Genomic DNA, 18,031 nt, shown 5'->3' with positions numbered 1-18,031 from the left:
CATAACCTCTGACACAGTTAAACTAACAACACCTCAGTCACAGTTAAACTAACAGCACCTCTAACACAGTTAAACTAACAGCACCTCTGACACAGTTAAACTAACAGCACCTCTGATACAGTTAAACTAACAGCACCTCTGACGCAGTTAAACTAACAGCACCTCTGATACAGTTAAGCTAACAGCACCTCTGACACAGTTAAACTAACAGCACCTCTGATACAGTTAAGCTAACAGCACCTCTGACACAGTTAAACTAACAGCACCTCTGATACAGTTAAACTAACAGCACCTCTGACACAGTTAAGCTAACAGCACCTCTGACACAGTTAAACTAACAGCACCTCTGACACAGTTAAACTAACATCACCTCTGACACAGTTAAACTAACAGCACCTCTGACACAGTTAAGCTAACATCACCTCTGACACAGTTAAACCAACAGCACCTCTGACACAGTTAAACTAACATCATCACCTCTGATACAGTTAAACTAACATCACCCCTGATACAGTTAAACTAACATCACCTCTGACACAGTTAAACTAACATCACCTCTGACACAGTTAAACTAACAGCAGCTCTGACACAGTTAAACTAACAGCAGCTCTGACACAGTTAAACTAACATCACCTCTGTCACAGTTAAACTAACAGCAGCACCTCTGACACAGTTAAACTAACATCACCTCTGTCACAGTTAAACTAACATCACCTCTGATACAGTTAAACTAACAGCACCTCTGATACAGTTAAACTAACATCACCTCTGATACAGTTAAACTAACAGCACCTCTGATACAGTTAAACTAACATCACCTCTGACACAGTTAAACTAACATCACCTCTGACACAGTTAAACTAACATCACCTCTGTCACAGTTAAACTAACAGCAGCACCTCTGACACAGTTAAACTAACAGCAGCACCTCTGACACAGTTAAACTAACATCACCTCTGACACAGTTAAACTAACAGCAGCTCTGACACAGTTAAACTAACAGCAGCTCTGACACAGTTAAACTAACAGCAGCCCTCTAACACAGTTAAACTAACATAACCTCTGACACAGTTAAACTAACAACACCTCAGTCACAGTTAAACTAACAGCACCTCTAACACAGTTAAACTAACAGCACCTCTGACACAGTTAAACTAACAGCACCTCTGATACAGTTAAACTAACAGCACCTCTGACACAGTTAAACTAACAGCAGCACCTCTGACACAGTTAAACTAACAGCACCTCTGATACAGTTAAGCTAACAGCACCTCTGACACAGTTAAACTAACAGCACCTCTGATACAGTTAAGCTAACAGCACCTCTGACACAGTTAAACTAACAGCACCTCTGATACAGTTAAACTAACAGCACCGCTGACACAGTTAAGCTAACAGCACCTCTGACACAGTTAAACTAACAGCACCTCTGACACAGTTAAACTAACAGCACCTCTGACACAGTTAAACTAACAGAACCTCTGACACAGTTAAACTAACAGCACCTCTGACACAGATAAGCTAACATCACCTCTGACACAGTTAAACTAACAGCACCTCTGACACAGTTAAACTAACATCATCACCTCTGATACAGTTAAACTAACAGCACCTCTGACACAGTTAAACTAACATCACCTCTGACACAGTTAAACTAACATCACCTCTGACACAGTTAAACTAACAGCAGCTCTGACACAGTTAAACTAACAGCAGCTCTGACACAGTTAAACTAACATCACCTCTGACACAGTTAAACTAACAGCAGCTCTGACACAGTTAAACTAACACACCTCTGATACAGTTAAACTAACAGCACCTCTGACACAGTTAAACTAACATCACCTCTGACACAGTTAAACTAACAGCACCTCTGACACAGTTAAACTAACAGCACCTCTGACACAGTTAAACTAACATCACCTCTGACACAGTTAAACTAACAGCAGCTCTGACACAGTTAAACTAACATCACCTCTGAGACAGTTAAACTAACAGCACCTCTGACACAGTTAAACTAACAGCAGCTCTGACACAGTTAAACTAACATCACCTCTAACACAGTTAAACTATCAGCACCTCTGACGCAGTTAAACTAACATAACCTCTGACACAGTTAAACTAACATCACCTCTGTCACAGTTAAACTAACAGCAGCTCTGACACAGTTAAACTAACAGCACCTCCGACACAGTTAAACTAACAGCACCTCTGACACAGTTAAACTAACAGCACCTCCGACACAGTTAAACTAACAGCACCTCTGACACAGTTAAACTAACATCACCTCTGACACAGTTAAACTAACAGAACCTCTGACACAGTTAAACTAACAGCACCTCTGACACAGTTAAACTAACATCCCCTCTAACACAGTTAAACTAACAGCACCTCTGACACAGTTAAACTAACATCACCTCTGTCACAGTTAAACTAACATCACCTCTGTCACAGTTAAACTAACATCACCTCTGTCACAGTTAAACTAACAGCACCTCTGACACAGTTAAACTAACATCACCTCTGATACAGTTAAACTAACAGCACCCCTGACACAGTTAAACTAACATCACCTCTGATACAGTTAAACTAACAGAACCTCTGACACAGTTAAACTAACAGCACCTCTGATACAGTTAAACTAACAGCAGCTCTGACACAGTTAAACTAACAGCACCTCTGTCACAGTTAAACTAACAGCACCTCTGACACAGTTAAACTAACAGCAGCTCTGACACAGTTAAACTAACATCACCTCTGACACAGTTAAACTAACATCACCTCTGACACGGTTAAACTAACAGAACCTCTGACACAGTTAAACTAACATCACCTCTGATACAGTTAAACTAACAGCACCTCTGACACAGTTAAACTAACAGCACCTCTGACACAGTTAAACTAACAGCAGCTCTGACACAGTTAAACTAACAGCACCTCTGACACAGTTAAACTAACAGCACCTCTGACACAGTTAAACTAACAGCACCTCTGACACAGTTAAACTAACAGCACCTCTGACACAGTTAAGCTAACATCACCTCTGTCACAGTTAAACTAACAGCAGCACCTCTGACACAGTTAAACTAACAGCAGCCCTCTGACACAGTTAAACTAACAGCACCTCTGACACAGTTAAACTAGCAGCAGCCCTCTGACACAGTTGCATTCTCTCCCTCATCTGCAGCGTTGCCAGAGGATTCATCGAAAATAAAAGGCAAAAAGCAGATGTGTTCAGAACACTCTGGCTCACTCCACTTAACGTATGGAACAGTGCTGGACATTCAGGCTCGTCTCAAAATAGCTTCCTTCTTTTTTTCACAGGACCAGTATAGCTCGACTTTATGTTTATTTATGTGTACATTTAATCTTAATTCGTTAATTTACAGTATTGGTATCACTGAACCGAATTACTAAGCCAGAAACAGACATCCTAGGAATGCGGACTCCGCCCACACAGGGCCTCTCTGGAGATTACCACTATTCAAGTGGGCGCTCACTTAAGCCTGTCAATAAATGACTTTAAAAGCTGCTCAGTCAATCACTAACAACACCATTACAAAAGGAAAGGGGGGAGAAAGCCTTTCATTTCGTGCCAAGTTTATGAAACCCTGAATGGTGGCAGAGGAACGTTTAGAGAACGTGCCAGGAAATCCTCCTGGCCTCCCTGACAGGTGTGAGAACGTGGTCAGGAGCTCGCTCACACTCAAGGCCTGCTGCTGGCACAATGCACCCTGGGAGCTGGGCATGCCAGCGCTGACAAGAGAAAAATTAGAGGAATTTGAGAATGCTGGCCAAGCTATGGGAGAGATGCTTATTCATTCCCCATCTTTACACACACACACACACACACACATACTCCACTGCTCTGATCCACTGTACAAAGGTTTTTGTCCTTTGTGCTATTTTGTAATTTGTAGTAGCATTGTAATTTGTAGTAGCATTGTAAATTCAATCTCTCTCTCTCTCTCTCTCTCTCTATCTCTCTCTCTCTCTCTCTCTCTCTCTCTCTCTCTCTCTCTCTCTCTCTCTCTCTCTCTCTCTCTCTCTCTCTCTCACTAACCTAGTTAGTGTAGAGTAGTGGGGATTACTCACCGAATCCACTGCATTTAAATATTTTGGCTTGACTAGCAAGTGTGTCATTGATTTTCAACAGCATTGAAAAAAAAAAAGATTTATCAGAATCATTTTAATTGGTTGCCGACTTGTTCCCGCTTTCATCAGCTGCTGTCACATATAACAAACAGTTTTAGGATCAGTACCGGTAAATACTTAGAATTTGTGAATTGGATTCACTGTTTCTTCTGCCGTAGGCTACTGGGTGTTCAAAAACAAGGACTGTGTGATCATCTAATTATGTGTAGTTATCTGTTTTTAGCATGTTGATGTTCTATCAGCATGTTGTTTTTTCAAAATGTGTTTCGTGTGTTTTGATTCAGTGCCCTTTCTCCGCTATTTGGTTTGAGGTGTACCACTACCAACATTCAAATAATGAATTATTTCATTATTTCTTTCATAATCTGGAAAAAAAATTCAACTTGAGGACATTTTCACCAGACCCTGTCACAATTAGTTTTCAAACCTTACTCCAAAACAACCTTGAAGGAACATGAAGAGAATCGATGAATCTATGAAACTTGCCACACAAAAAGAGGCCAGTGAATGCAGTTGATGTGGGAGTTGAGTATGGAATGATCTAATCTTGCAGTACAAATCAATTTAAAAGAACACTTGGAAAACAGTGGGTGAAATTGCTTTCAATATTGGTAGAGAACATCCATTAAAGATCAAATCATTATGGGAAGACTACTATTACTCAAGAAAATCTCAATTAAGGGGAAAGATGGGACAACAATGCACTCTAGTGGTGCAACTAAAGTAGTACAACGTTTCTCACCTGCTTCTTTTTGTCCTCCGACACCTCCTCTTCCTCATCTTCATCCTCATCCTCCTTCGACCCTGGATGGCCCTTATTGGAGCAGTTGAGGCCAGTCAGTCTTCCAGCGGGCGGGATGTCTTGTTTCTTCTTCAACCCCTTCCTGTTCCTGCTCACATTTCTACGCCGATGGTTGACAAGGAACTCCTTATACTGCAGCAACTCAGGGAAGACATCTTCATCCTCGCTGTCATCATCTTCATCGTCAGCTGAGGAAGACTCCTCACCCTCCAGGCTGTCGTTGACGTAGACTCCCGTGGGACTGACGTTGTCGTTGTGGTAGTCAGGGAATACAATGGCACTAGGCTTGTGTTTTACTACCTTGAGCGAATCCACAGATTCCCCACAGACACCCTCCTCTGGGACATCCACACACTCTGCCTGGGGGACGACCTCCCCCACGGCCTGGCCAGGAGAGAGGGGTGGAAAGGGAATGTCCTTCCTCTCTGCTAGAGGCACTGTGAGAGAGGGATCACTTTTGAAAGAATAACTAGTCTGACTTGTGATAAGACTAGATTCTCTAGCACAAGCCTCTCTGTCGTCCAAGGTCTCACTGTCTGGCTCCACTTCAGTAGTAGAACACACAGGGGGGGTGTGGTCTGGGTCTAACTGACCCAACGTGTCCCTGTCAGACTCTGTACTAGGATCCATGCTCCAGGTGTGAGTCTGGGTTGGTTCATGATCTCCATGGTCCACGGTCTCCATGGATTCTGGTTCTGGTTCACAGGACAGAGAGGAGGTTGGATCCATGTCCAACTCACCCAGGTCCTTCCCTGTACAGGTTTGAACCCCGTCTGAGCGTCCATTCTGGATGGGGACTGGTTCACTGGACTGCAAGGGAGCAGATATGGACGTGGGGGCCAGAGGGTGCACGGCAGAGGAGGTGACCTGACCCTGCACCTCATCCAGGTAGACAGTCACTGAGTCCTGAGAGGGCCCGTGTCTGTGAGGGTGCTGCTGGGCTGGGAGCGTGGCGACTGGTCCCTCACACTTCGCCATGGTTCCTCATTAGGTTATTATTAGTTGTCTATTGGGTTGTAGGATTCCGATCCAATATTGGTGGTTAGATCCTCGTCATCCAAATGAAACGGAGGGATGACTCTCTAATCCTGGGATGAACCTTCTGATTTACAGTAAAGTGCACCTGAGAGAGAGATGAAATAAGAACATGTTTGTAAATCGACACAATAAAGTGACAGTGAATAGTTGAAATTGACTAGAAACGTGATGGATACATAGACTTTATAAGTCCAACAGGCTTACTGAGCCACATGGAACGCTGAAGCAGACGGGGTTAGAAAAAAAAAACTGTCCAATTTAAGATTGCCGTTAAATATAATTTTCCATCTGGCTTTATCATTAGTTACTTCAAGTCTAGATCTGCTTAAAGAGCGCATAATCAGGACTGCAGAATCCCACACGCGGGTTGATTTACGACGCGCTTGGACGCGAAACATGTCCCGGGACGAATTTGCGTTTAAACCTCTAACCCCGTTATTATGTTAAAAACCCACAACGGACCTTTGATCTCTGTCAAACAGATCTAGAATGAGTTGGCCAGGATCTGGAGCGTTCAGCATTTCTCTCAGCTTCGCACCATTTACTCGCCTGAAATGCCCTCTTTTAATTATGTTTTTTTTTTCTGACGGATAGTTTATTCCCACTACCCAACCTCGTATTAAATGTTCTTTCCTTGTTGCTTCCAAAGATGTATAATGTTGCCTTAGTAAACGAATGTAGGCTAATTTACAACGTTATACCATGCTGTCAGACAGTGAAACATCCTCTAATATCGTTATCCTGATCTCTTACACACTTCTTATTCACTTCTAATTATTGAAATAATGTATTTTAAGCCGATTGTTTAAAAACACTGAACAGCACATAATGAAGAGATGGGGAAACAGTGAGAAAGATAATGGCTTCAGGGAGAAAAAGAGACATCTGAAAGAGGATGACAGTACACAAAATCCACCTATAAGGATATAACCAATGAACTATATGGATCAGTGGAGATGACATATCCTTACCTGTCTGTGTCAGAAGACGTTGCTAGAAGGATTGACAGAGGAACCCCAGGAACTCAAAGAGAGAGAGAGAGAGAGAGAGAGAGAGAGAGAGAGAGAGAGAGAGAGAGAGGGAGAGAGAGAGAGAGGGAGAGAGAGAGAGAGAGAGAGAGAGGAAGAGAGAGAGAGAGAGAGAGAAAGAGAGACAGAGAGAGAGAGAGAGAGAGAGAGAGGAAGAGAGAGAGAGAGAGAGAGAAAGAGAGAGAGAGAGAGAGAGAGAGAGAGAGGAAGAGAGAGAGAGAGAGAGAGAGAGAGAGAGAGAAAGAGAGGAAGAGAGAGAGAGAGAGACAGAGAGAGAGAGGAAGAGAGAGAGAGAGAGAGAGAGAGAGAGGAAGAGAGAGAGAGAGAGAGAGAGAGAGAGAGAGAGAGAGAATGCCAGCAGTGGACGTGGATCAATCAGTCACAGCCTCAGAAGAGAAGTTGGGTTATTCCTGGTAAGACAAGTCCTTCACATATCCACACTGTGAGCCTCGGCTCCCTCAGCAGGACTCCACACAGACAGTAGGAGGATAAGCCACCTGAGCGTGCATGTGTTTGCCTGTCATAACTGTGGGATGGGGGAGAGGAGGGGGGGGGGGAGAGGGATTGGATAAGAGGGGGAGTCAGACCTCTAGGTCTCTTAGATAGACTACATCATTCCCTTCACCCCCCTTCCCTCCCACTCCCTTGTTTTCATAAGTATGTCTCTCGAGGCAACAGATTTGTTCACCTGAAGAACGCACATTCTTCGTTTCCATTCCAAGTATGAAGTAATGCTTTTAACCTGTTCCCCTCCATCACTCTCTCTCTGCTCTCCTCCACCCCAGGCTTTCTATAATACATTTATCTTGCTCTGTGAGCCTGATGCTAAGTGACAGAGGGTTTTGAGTTCGGTATGCGATTCTTTGTTGCCACATGTAAAGTTTTCTTCTTATTAAGGTCTGTTAGATCTGACTGTTCATTCATCATTCACAACATTATATTTCATTGCATAGTTTAGCTGCAACCTCGTGTTTAAGTAATAGTCACCGTTGTCTTATGTCAACTTGGGCAAAACAAACACAAACGTACACACACACACACACACACACACACACACACACACACACACAGCTAACCGATTCAACATACATTGCATCATTGCTTCTACCTGAGGGCAGGTCTCAACTCATTGTACAATGAAAAAGAACCCTTAACCACCCTTAACCCTTAACCCACAAAAAGCTCAATATTTCAAAACATTGAATTGAAAATGCATTGCTGAGGTCCAAAGACATCACTGGAATGTTTGGCCAAATAACAATGTCATTGGAATGTTTGGGCTTGTGTTGTGGAATTTGAAAACATATTTTGGTTTATTATATAACATAACCCAAATATTACACTGCCTTGTTCCCCTGGCAAAGGATGCCTTAGCAGCCCTACTGATCCATGGGAAATCCACCTTGCCGCCACCGTCCTAAGGCTTTTATGAGTTGACAATAACTTACAAAAGGCTGTAGTTTACAGTACATCAGATTTGAGCACCAGTTAGTTGTAGTCAACACTTGGATGATGCAACGTATACAAGAGATGTACTTTGGTTGCTTAGTGACCTTGCATTCCTCATACATATGACACGTCCCTTTTGGCCGTAGAATTCTTCAGGATTGGAAGCAAACATAGAATTCCTTGTTTTTAACCAATGTCTTTGGTCAAAGATAGGAACTTGGTGTTGGTATGACAACCTTGGGGATTCTTCTTCTTGTTGAGATCTGCTGATCTCTTAAGTCGTCACTCTTAAGTCATCTCTTAAGTCATCACTCACAGGGCCCTGATGGAGAAAGTGTGCAGATCTACTACCCCCCCAGCACTGTGTCTCCTAAAATGCCTACTTCCCCCCCCCTTGTACTGTTTCTCCAGTGTCAAAAAAAATAAAATAATTATTTCTTTCTTCTTCTATCACGATGACTGCCAATGGCCCCTGGCCTGAGCTAGATTACTGTTCCTGTTACGACTGGTGAATTGATGATTCACTTGCTTAGTCAAATGTATCGATTGTAAGTCGCTTTGGAATAAGGCTTCTGCTAAATGCCAAAAATGTAAATGTCAATGTTAATGAGTTGATATCCCCTAGCAACTGGCATGCAACAGAATGGACACACAGCACATTGCAGACATATGATTATTACATCATTATTATTACATGCATTATTCATTGGTACTGGATGAGATTACTAACGAGAGACACTGAGACCCTTTCCAGTCCGTTTTACATTTCAGAGATTGTATACTATTTGAAATAATTGCTGATTAAAATATATGTATATTGAGCATCATACATTTGAAAGAGATCACTTACTGACGATACTGGGATCACATACTGATGTTACTGATTATCAGTAGCACAATCTACCTCCTAGTCTCCCCTTCCCTTTCTCTCTGTCTCTGTCCGATAACGAGGAACCATCTATGAATGCACACGTATGAACCTGAGACATACATTTCGACATACTTTACCCCAGCTTGCTGCAACATGCTCCCCACACATTCCTCTCTCGAAGAGGTACATAGGTAATGAGAAACACAGACAGCAGAATGAGAGACAGGTGGAGAGAGGGAAAGAGGGAGAGAGAGAGAGAGAGAGAGAGAGAGAGAGAGAGAGAGGGGGGGAGGGGGGGGGGAGAGAGAGAGAGGGGGGGAGGGGGAGAGAGAGAGATTATGTTCTGTATGTATTTGTTTACCCTGTTTTGTCTTCAACACTGTTTTGTCAGTAACACTTTACACATTGTTGAGATTGTTCTAGGCCTGTGTAGTAATGTTGTAACATAGGCTCTAGTTACCTAGCAGAACAATGTATTGCCATAGTTGTGTCACAGTAAATTACTTTGAATATGGCTGGCATACAAAATGACATTAGCATCTCTTTTGGAAATGTTCACAAGATCAAAGCAAACCTCTAATGCTTGCAGTCTCACGCCTCACAACATTGCTATGGCAGCTCTTACTGTATATAGAGAAGAGTAAAAGACTGACTGGTTGGTTATATACTCAGAGTAAATGATGTGGTAACAGTTTGTCATTATAGGCCTACCTATCAGACATAGCTATCAAATGTAAGAAACAGCCGAGTTTAATTTTGGCAACAAACACAAGCTGTCTGACCGTGACAGTGAGAGACAGGGAAAACATGTTTGAACTGGTCAGCCTCCGAAGCCCTTGAACCTATGTACATTACAAGTTACTGGCTGGAGGAGAGAATACATTCGTAGGAAGGAGGAGAGCGTGTTTGATACTGTATTACAGCAAGACATTGAAGGTGTTGACACATTGACGTCTCCTCTGATGATCCACTAAGACGACCAGGTTACAATGCAGTCGCTACTGGATTTCATTCTGCACCCATTTTCTATTTCCACATTCTCCCTATGATAATAATAATAATAATAATAATAATAATAATAACTTCATTTGTATAGTGCTTTTCCTGCAAACGTTGCAGCTCAAAGTGCTTTAATCATTATATAATCTTAATTTAATTATTTTGTAATTTAAATGCAATATTAAAAGGATGGGTTTTTATCATCTTAATTTAATTATTTAGTCATTTAAAGGCAATATTAAAAAGATGGGTTTTTAGTCTTGACTTGAACATATTTGCTGAGGTTGCATCCCTAATGTAAACTGGCAGTGCATTCCACAATCTGGGAGCATACAATGAGAATGCAGCCTCACCAAATCTCTTCTTTTGTACATGTGGTACGCAGAGAAAACCAGCGTATGATATGTACCATCAAATGTACCATGATAACCAGCTATAGAGTTATAAAAAAGAGGGCAGCCAAAACCACAAACAGGGCAAGGAGGGGGTCTCAAGGACACCAATGATTCTAGGTCTGAATCTGAGGTCATCTGCTCTTCCATGACATCCTGTAGAAAGTTCACCTTGACAGAGACATCATCATACTCCCACCTCCCAAAAAGAAAGCATAATCTGTCTGGGAATGCATGCTACAGTCGAATGATGGAAACAGTGTTTCTGTTTAGTCCAGTGTGTAAATCAACTGCATTCCAGACATCACGGGCCCTTATGTAACTGATGGTGTGACATTATGAACAGTAGCATGCTTGTGTGCCGAGACTCTGGCTCACATACCCGAGAGGCACCAGGCTGTGTTGTCACTGTAAGCATAACCTATTTGCTATTATTATTTCATAACAGGTCTAAAGTGTATGGGTTTTTTTCTCGCTGATATAAGACACATAATCTGTCAATGCGGCATGCAGTCATTTAAAGCATGGTGTTTGAGGCACGTAGCCTATAGGCATTTACCGATATTTCCAGATTGGTGGATTTGCTTATTAACAAATGGGATCAATAGAATAGACAGAAGCCTAGGAGGAGGCCTTCAGGGTCCACATGACTCAACCCTTACGGCCCAAAACAAAGTCGCCATCTAGCGGCGGTCGCTGCCCCTGACTTTGTATGTTCAAAACGCCCAACTATGAAGTTTGTCCCTCAAGACGCTACGTAGTATTTCAGACTCACTGGCTGTGTTCGGAATGGCATACTAGCATACTACTCATACTAGATATGACGTTGATTTTGAGTATGCAGTGCGTTCACACTGTAGATTATGTGACATTTGAGTATGCGAGAAATGTATACTAGATTTCCGGTCGGCTGGTATTGGCATACTTATTATGAATTTAGTAGGCAGTATGCAGTATATACTAATTGAGTATGCTAGTATGCAGTATGCTAGTATGCCATTTCGAACACAGCCACTGACAGCGCGGGTTAGAAGTATTTCGCGGGAGTAAAGACAACAGCACACACGCAATTTAGTGTGCAACTTCTTCAAATAAATCCTATCAAAATGAGTCTGTGGGTGGACAAATACAGACCGACCTCTCTGGGGAAACTGGACTATCATAAAGAACAAGCGAACCAGCTGAAAAACCTGGTAAGATAAAGATAAAAGTTAAAACCACTAACTAACTCGCTAGCTAAGCTAAACACGAGAGCCTGAAATAGGCTGTAACAGTTTAGAACCTCAAGCCTGCTAGCAAACATGTTGTGTGGATGTCCATTCTGGTTACCTGGCTAGCTAATGAACCAAGATGCTTATATATAAACCAGATATTTCCAAACTAGACTAGAATATAGGCTAATCTTTGTAGAGCTACCCTCTCTCCATATAAGCTTTGTTGTTGTTCTAATAGACTTTCTTGATGAGATGCAAGAGTGCAAAATGTAAAAATCCCATTTTTTGTGTTGATGTCCATTCTGGTTACCTTGCTAGCTAATGAACCAAGATGCTTATAAGCCAGATATTTCCAAACTAGACTAGAATAGCTATCATCTTTGTAGAGCTACAATCCTCTCCATATAAGCTTTGTTGTTGATCTCATAAGACTTTCTTGATGAGATGCAAGAGTGCAAAATGTAAAAATCCCAAAGTGAATATGAAACTTGTCACCTTTCAGCCGTTTTAACCTCAAAATAGATCAACAATGTTCATAAATGTTCTTTTGTTTTCAGGCAAAAAAAAAGATATGTTGTCACCTTTTTTGGGCCATCACCAGTTTGCATCCCTGATGAAAGTGTCCGTGTCTGTTCCAGGTCCAGTGTGGAGACTTCCCTCACCTGCTGGTGTATGGGCCCTCCGGGGCAGGCAAGAAGACCCGCATCATGTGTCTGCTGAGGGAGCTGTACGGGGCCGGCGTGGAGAAGCTGCGCATCGAACACCAGACCATCACGGTGAGACCAGGATGACAAACACATAGGACGTTCAGACACTCACACAAACACCTCTTGTTCTCTGAGAGAGAAACACACACACACACACACACACACACACACACACACACACACACACACCTCTTGTTCTCTGAGAGAGAGAGAGAGAGAGAGAGAGAGAGAGAGAGAGAGAGCGAGCGAGAGAGAGCGAGAGAGCGAGAGAGCGAGAGAGAGAGAGAGAGAGAGAGAGAGAGAGAGAGAGAGTGAGAGAGAGAGCGAGAGAGCGAGCGAGAGAGCGAGCGAGCGAGCGAGAGAGAGAGAGAGAGAGAGAGAGAGAGAGAGAGAGAGACAGACAGAGAGACAGACAGACAGACAGACAGACAGACAGACAGACACTCCGTCTGACTATTCATGTTGATTTTCTGTTGATGTTGTTGTTCATCTTTGCTCAGGCTCCCTCAAAAAAGAAAATAGAAATCAACACCATAGCCAGCAACTACCACTTGGAGGTGAATCCGAGGTAAGCAGATTAAAAAGCAACATATTGACTATATCCTTGCAGGTCTCAATGAGACACTCAGGCATAATAATTATAATAATAATAATAATAATAATAATAAGTGAAAGTAAAATAAGTCATTGGAATATCAAGAGTTGCTGATTGATGCTGACTGCAAGGTCAAATGACTGAGCTAACCCCGTCCTGCATGTCTGTCCCGTGGACCGCCTGACCCAAATGTCTCCCTGATGAGTTTCTAAACGTGACTGTGGTCAGGTTGACCAGTGTATCTGGCTGACTCTGTGGTCCTCTTCTCAGTGACGCGGGGAACAGTGACCGTGTGGTCATCCAGGAGCTGATCAAGACTGTGGCCCAGTCTCAGCAGATCCAGTCCAGCACACAAAGAGAGTTCAAAGGTCAGACACCCACACATATAGCCTTTATTTATGTAAACCAGCTCCTTCCCTTCTTGTGTTTTTTTTTTGTTTGTTTGTTTTTCTTTCCTAACACCAGGGGAGCCACCCCTCCTAAATTTCGTTGTTTGGTACCTGTACTATAGCAATGACAATAAAGACCATTCATTCATTCATTCATTCATTCATTCATTCATATTTCCCATTGTACGCCATGGTTATTGAATGGTGATATACCTTTATATTTCTTAAGTTCTACAGTGATTTGAGAAAATACTGTTTGTCACTTAACTTGCTCAACCTTGCACTGGGCAAAGTCTAATGCTGAACAACCAAACTCCTTTTTCATCCCACGATGGTTCTCATAGAGTAGTTAAAACACCATTTCCCCCAGCTGTTGTGCAGTGCTGATAAACCTCTCTCTCTTTTACAGTTGTGTTGTTGACAGAGGTGGACCGGCTCACCAAGGACGCCCAGCATGCACTGCGTCGCACCATGGAGAAGTACATGTCGACGTGCCGCCTCATCCTCTGCTGTAACTCCACCTCCAAGGTCATCGGGCCAATCAGGAGTCGTTGCCTGGCCGTGCGGGTGCCCCTGCCCAGCACAGAGGAGGTACGTGGGATGTCACTCAAACAGGATGTCTTTGCTTCTCTAAAGTTTGAACTTCTCTCTTTAAAGTTTGATTGATTGATTGATTGATTGATATGTTTATTTCAAAACAAGATAAAGCAACAATAATTCATATAACATATACGTATATACTGACCCTGGTCAACATATAATATAACAATAATAAAATAAAATAAACAGAATTAAAAAGCATAAAACAAACAAAACAAAATTCAATATTTATTTATCTTTCTTTCTTTCTTCCCTTTTTCACATATTCGAAAAGGAGTGGGAAGATGTATAACTTATTCAAGTTTGAAATTCTCTCCTCCTCTCTCTCCTCCCCTTTGGTCAGGTGTGCAGTGTTCTGTCAGCGGTGTGTAAGAAGGAGGGTCTGCTGCTCCCAGCTGAGTTGGCCAAGCAGATCTGTGAGAAGTCTGGACGGAACCTCCGCAAAGCCCTGCTGATGTGCGAGGCCTGCAGAGTGCAGCAGTACGTGTGTGTTATGAAGACGTGTATATGTTACGGTACATGTGGGAAGACGGTACATGTGGGAAAACTAGGGTTAGGGTTAGGTACTACGTCGACTTGGTACATGCTGGCATGTCTAACCCTACCCCTACCCCTAACCCTAACCCTAACCGTAGCACCCTAGCTCCTCCTAACCCTAACCGTAGCACCCTAGCTCCTAACCTTAACCTTAGTTTTCCCACATGTACCGTATTCCCACATGTACCGTAACATATCCATCAAAGCACTGAACTGTATACCTTTCCGTCCTCAAACTTTATTCTAACCAAATCCAACTTTTCTATATAGCACAGATGCAGTACAGTGCACTTTACAGGACAAAATACATATCTGATTGACAACCTCTTTTCATCTTATATTTCAATCCCTCTAACTGCATCGGTTATAGTATAATCCTATTATGAGCTCGGCCACATAAAGACGGTCTCGTCGGTTAGCCTTAAGCCGGGTCCTGTCTGCTCCCCAGGTACCCGTTCTCAGCAGGCCAGGAGATACCAGAGACGGACTGGGAGGTGTACCTGAGGGAGACCGCCAACGCCATCGTCAGCCAGCAGAGCCCTCAGAGGTAAGAGAGGGTGGAGGTGGAAGAGAGAATTTAAAAAGTGGCCGGCTGTGGCGCAGGAGGTAGAGCCGCCGTCTAATGATCGTAATGTTGACAGATCGGCGGTTCGAGCCCCGGCTGGCCACATGTCGAAGTGTCCTTGGGCAAGACACTGAACCCCAAATTGCTCCCAGTGAGCGGGGCAGGCGCCTTGCATGGTAGCTTGCCGCCATGTGTGTGTGAATGGGTGAATGAGAGGCTGCTGTAGAGCGCTTTGGATAAAGGCGCTATATAAGTGCAGTCCATTTACCATTTATCATTTAGGTGTACAATACCTGAGTACGGATGGATCATTAGTGTCTCTGTCCCTCGCACTCTTGGGGTTATTTATTAGTGTGACCTCTCTGTCAGGTTGTTGGAGGTGCGGGGGAGGCTGTACGAGCTCCTGACCCACTGCATCCCTCCAGAGATCATCATGAAGGTACAGCTCAGGACACCTCAGAGTCACATGGATATATGTTATGGTACATGTGGGAAAACTAGGGTTAGGGTTAGGTGCTACGTCGACTTGGTACATGCTGGCATGTCTAACCCTACCCCTAAGCCTAACCCCTAACCCTAGTTTTCCCACATGTACCGTATTCCCACATGTACCACAACATATATAGAACTGCAACTGCTGCATGATGCATCACATTAATAGTTGTTGTGAATATGGATGTGCATGGCGCGCGCATTGTCTGATTTCAAACGTGCGTGTGCGATGTGTGCATGTGCGTGCGTGTGTGTGTGCGTGTGTCCAGGGCTTAGTGACGGAGCTGCTGAGTAACTGTGACGGGCAGCTGAAGGCGGAGGTGACCCACATGGCTGCCCACTACGAGCCACCTGGAGGCCTTCACTGCCAAGTTCATGGCCATGTACAAGAAGTTCATGGAGGACGGCCTGGATGCCATGATGTTCTGATCTAATGGACACACACACACACACACACGCACACACACACCACATACACACACACACACCACACACTACACACACACACACACACACACACACACACACACACACACACTTGTGTTGTGATGGGAGAAGGGTTCAAAAATAACAATAGACTGTACCTACCTGTAACTTACTCTGGCTCCTCAATCTGGATCAATCAAGACGTGTTTGTGGTTGAGGGGAAAGGGAGAATGTCATATTAAGGGTTCAGGGACCCACTTGTTTGTCATGGTTGATGTATCAATAAAATGATTCACTGCTGATTGTGCGATTAATTAAGCTGCACCTGGTCATAGCATAGATTACTTATTTTTAAAATGTATTATGATGAGTAATGGATAGATGATTAACTTGTACATTATATTATTATTTTTCCAATACTTTTGGAGCCCTCGAATAGGGGGGATATGTTTAAAACAGTTTGTACTTTCTAAATGGTGAACCCAATCTGAAACAGATTACAAATGAATGTCTACTCCATACATGTAAACTCATAGCTCAACAGTTCAGTTAACAATCTGTCTGTAATCACAAATGGAATAGGTCATCACTAAGGTAATGCGGACTGGCAGACAGGCCTAAATGTTTTTGGTTGGCATATTTTTTCATATTTCAATTAAGCGTTATGGAACGAGAAGCCATGGTATATCGTGGATATCAGCACAGCTAGTGGGGTGGTTAGTCAGCTTCCCTGGAGCAATTAGGGGTTAAGTGCCTTGCTCAAGGGCAGGTAACAAGTGGCAGCACAAGAATATCAAGAAGCACACACTGGGTTCAATGTCATAGAGGGACCAAGTAATCTGATTGGACAAGAGGCATTCCATCCATTAGATTTCCAGAGCGAATTTACAAACTCAGCCAATGACAGCTATTATGATGCAATAGAATCAACTGAAGATATTGACAGCTCTCTTAGGAGTTTTGTGATCTGTACATTGTGACATCATAATAGGTGACATATCAGTGATGTCACATTATTCTATAGTAAAATAGAGGGACACAGCAAAGCAGTTTCAGACAGTGTTTCACTTCAGTTGGAGATGTAACAAGTAGCTAACAAGAGACGATAAACTAAAAGATGAATAATTGTCTTCTAAACCAACTGAGAGGACGCCAATTTGTCTTCATGGCTGGCCTGGTAGCAGCCGCTGCTAGTTCGTACTACATATATAAGAGAATGGCCTCTGAAGAGGCCCCTGTTATCAATGATGAGGAAGGTAGGTTACAGTTAGCCAGTGGATATACAACAAATCGTGACGTTAGAATTATATGGTTCTATCTCCTAAATTGAGTTTTTTATATAATCTGATCCATTGGGTGTTATTTTTAAAATGTTGACATTTTTTAGTTTGTAATTAAGAAAAAACATAATAAAACATCTCACGAAACATAATGGAATGTAAAAACTTTGACGCTCAATATCTCTGAACTACCCTAAACGGAGATAGAACCTTATAATTCTAAGCTCACGAAAATGTCAATGTCATTATTCCTTCTTTTAAGTCCACCGAGTGGACAAAGTTGGACGGTAATTTAGCTACGGCAAGCATGGCTCGAATTTGACAAATCACATTACCGGTACAGTACATAACATCAACCCACTACAATAGAGTGCATTTATTAGTTCAGAAATGATTACAACACTTGTGTGTTGTTGTGAACCACCTATATAGCCTGTAGAAAATTCTAGAAACCCTACCAATAAACATAATCATGTTTGATATTACTAGTCC

At 42.8% G+C, this 18,031-nt stretch overlaps 1 protein-coding gene across 1 annotated transcript; it reads left to right on the top strand.

The window, feature by feature from the left end:
• Window positions 1–11,840: 11,840 nt before the first annotated feature.
• rfc3 (replication factor C (activator 1) 3) lies at window positions 11,841–16,456 on the top strand (the record flags this gene model as incomplete). The annotated part of the gene is given in 10 exon segments (XM_080550154.1): window positions 11,841–11,927; window positions 12,587–12,724; window positions 13,156–13,223; window positions 13,521–13,618; window positions 14,049–14,230; window positions 14,583–14,719; window positions 15,225–15,323; window positions 15,711–15,780; window positions 16,103–16,179; window positions 16,181–16,456. Coding segments are annotated over 10 exon segments (1,038 nt in total). The 3' UTR covers window positions 16,263–16,456.
• Between the last annotated feature and the right edge of the window lie 1,575 nt (window positions 16,457–18,031).

Source organism: Nansenia antarctica (genome assembly GCF_963989245.1).
Source record: "Nansenia antarctica genome assembly, chromosome: 20".
Classification (NCBI taxonomy): domain Eukaryota; kingdom Metazoa; phylum Chordata; class Actinopteri; order Argentiniformes; family Microstomatidae; genus Nansenia; species Nansenia antarctica.
The sequence above is the reverse complement of the archived record's forward strand: the minus strand, read 5'-3'. Positions and strand labels throughout refer to the sequence as shown.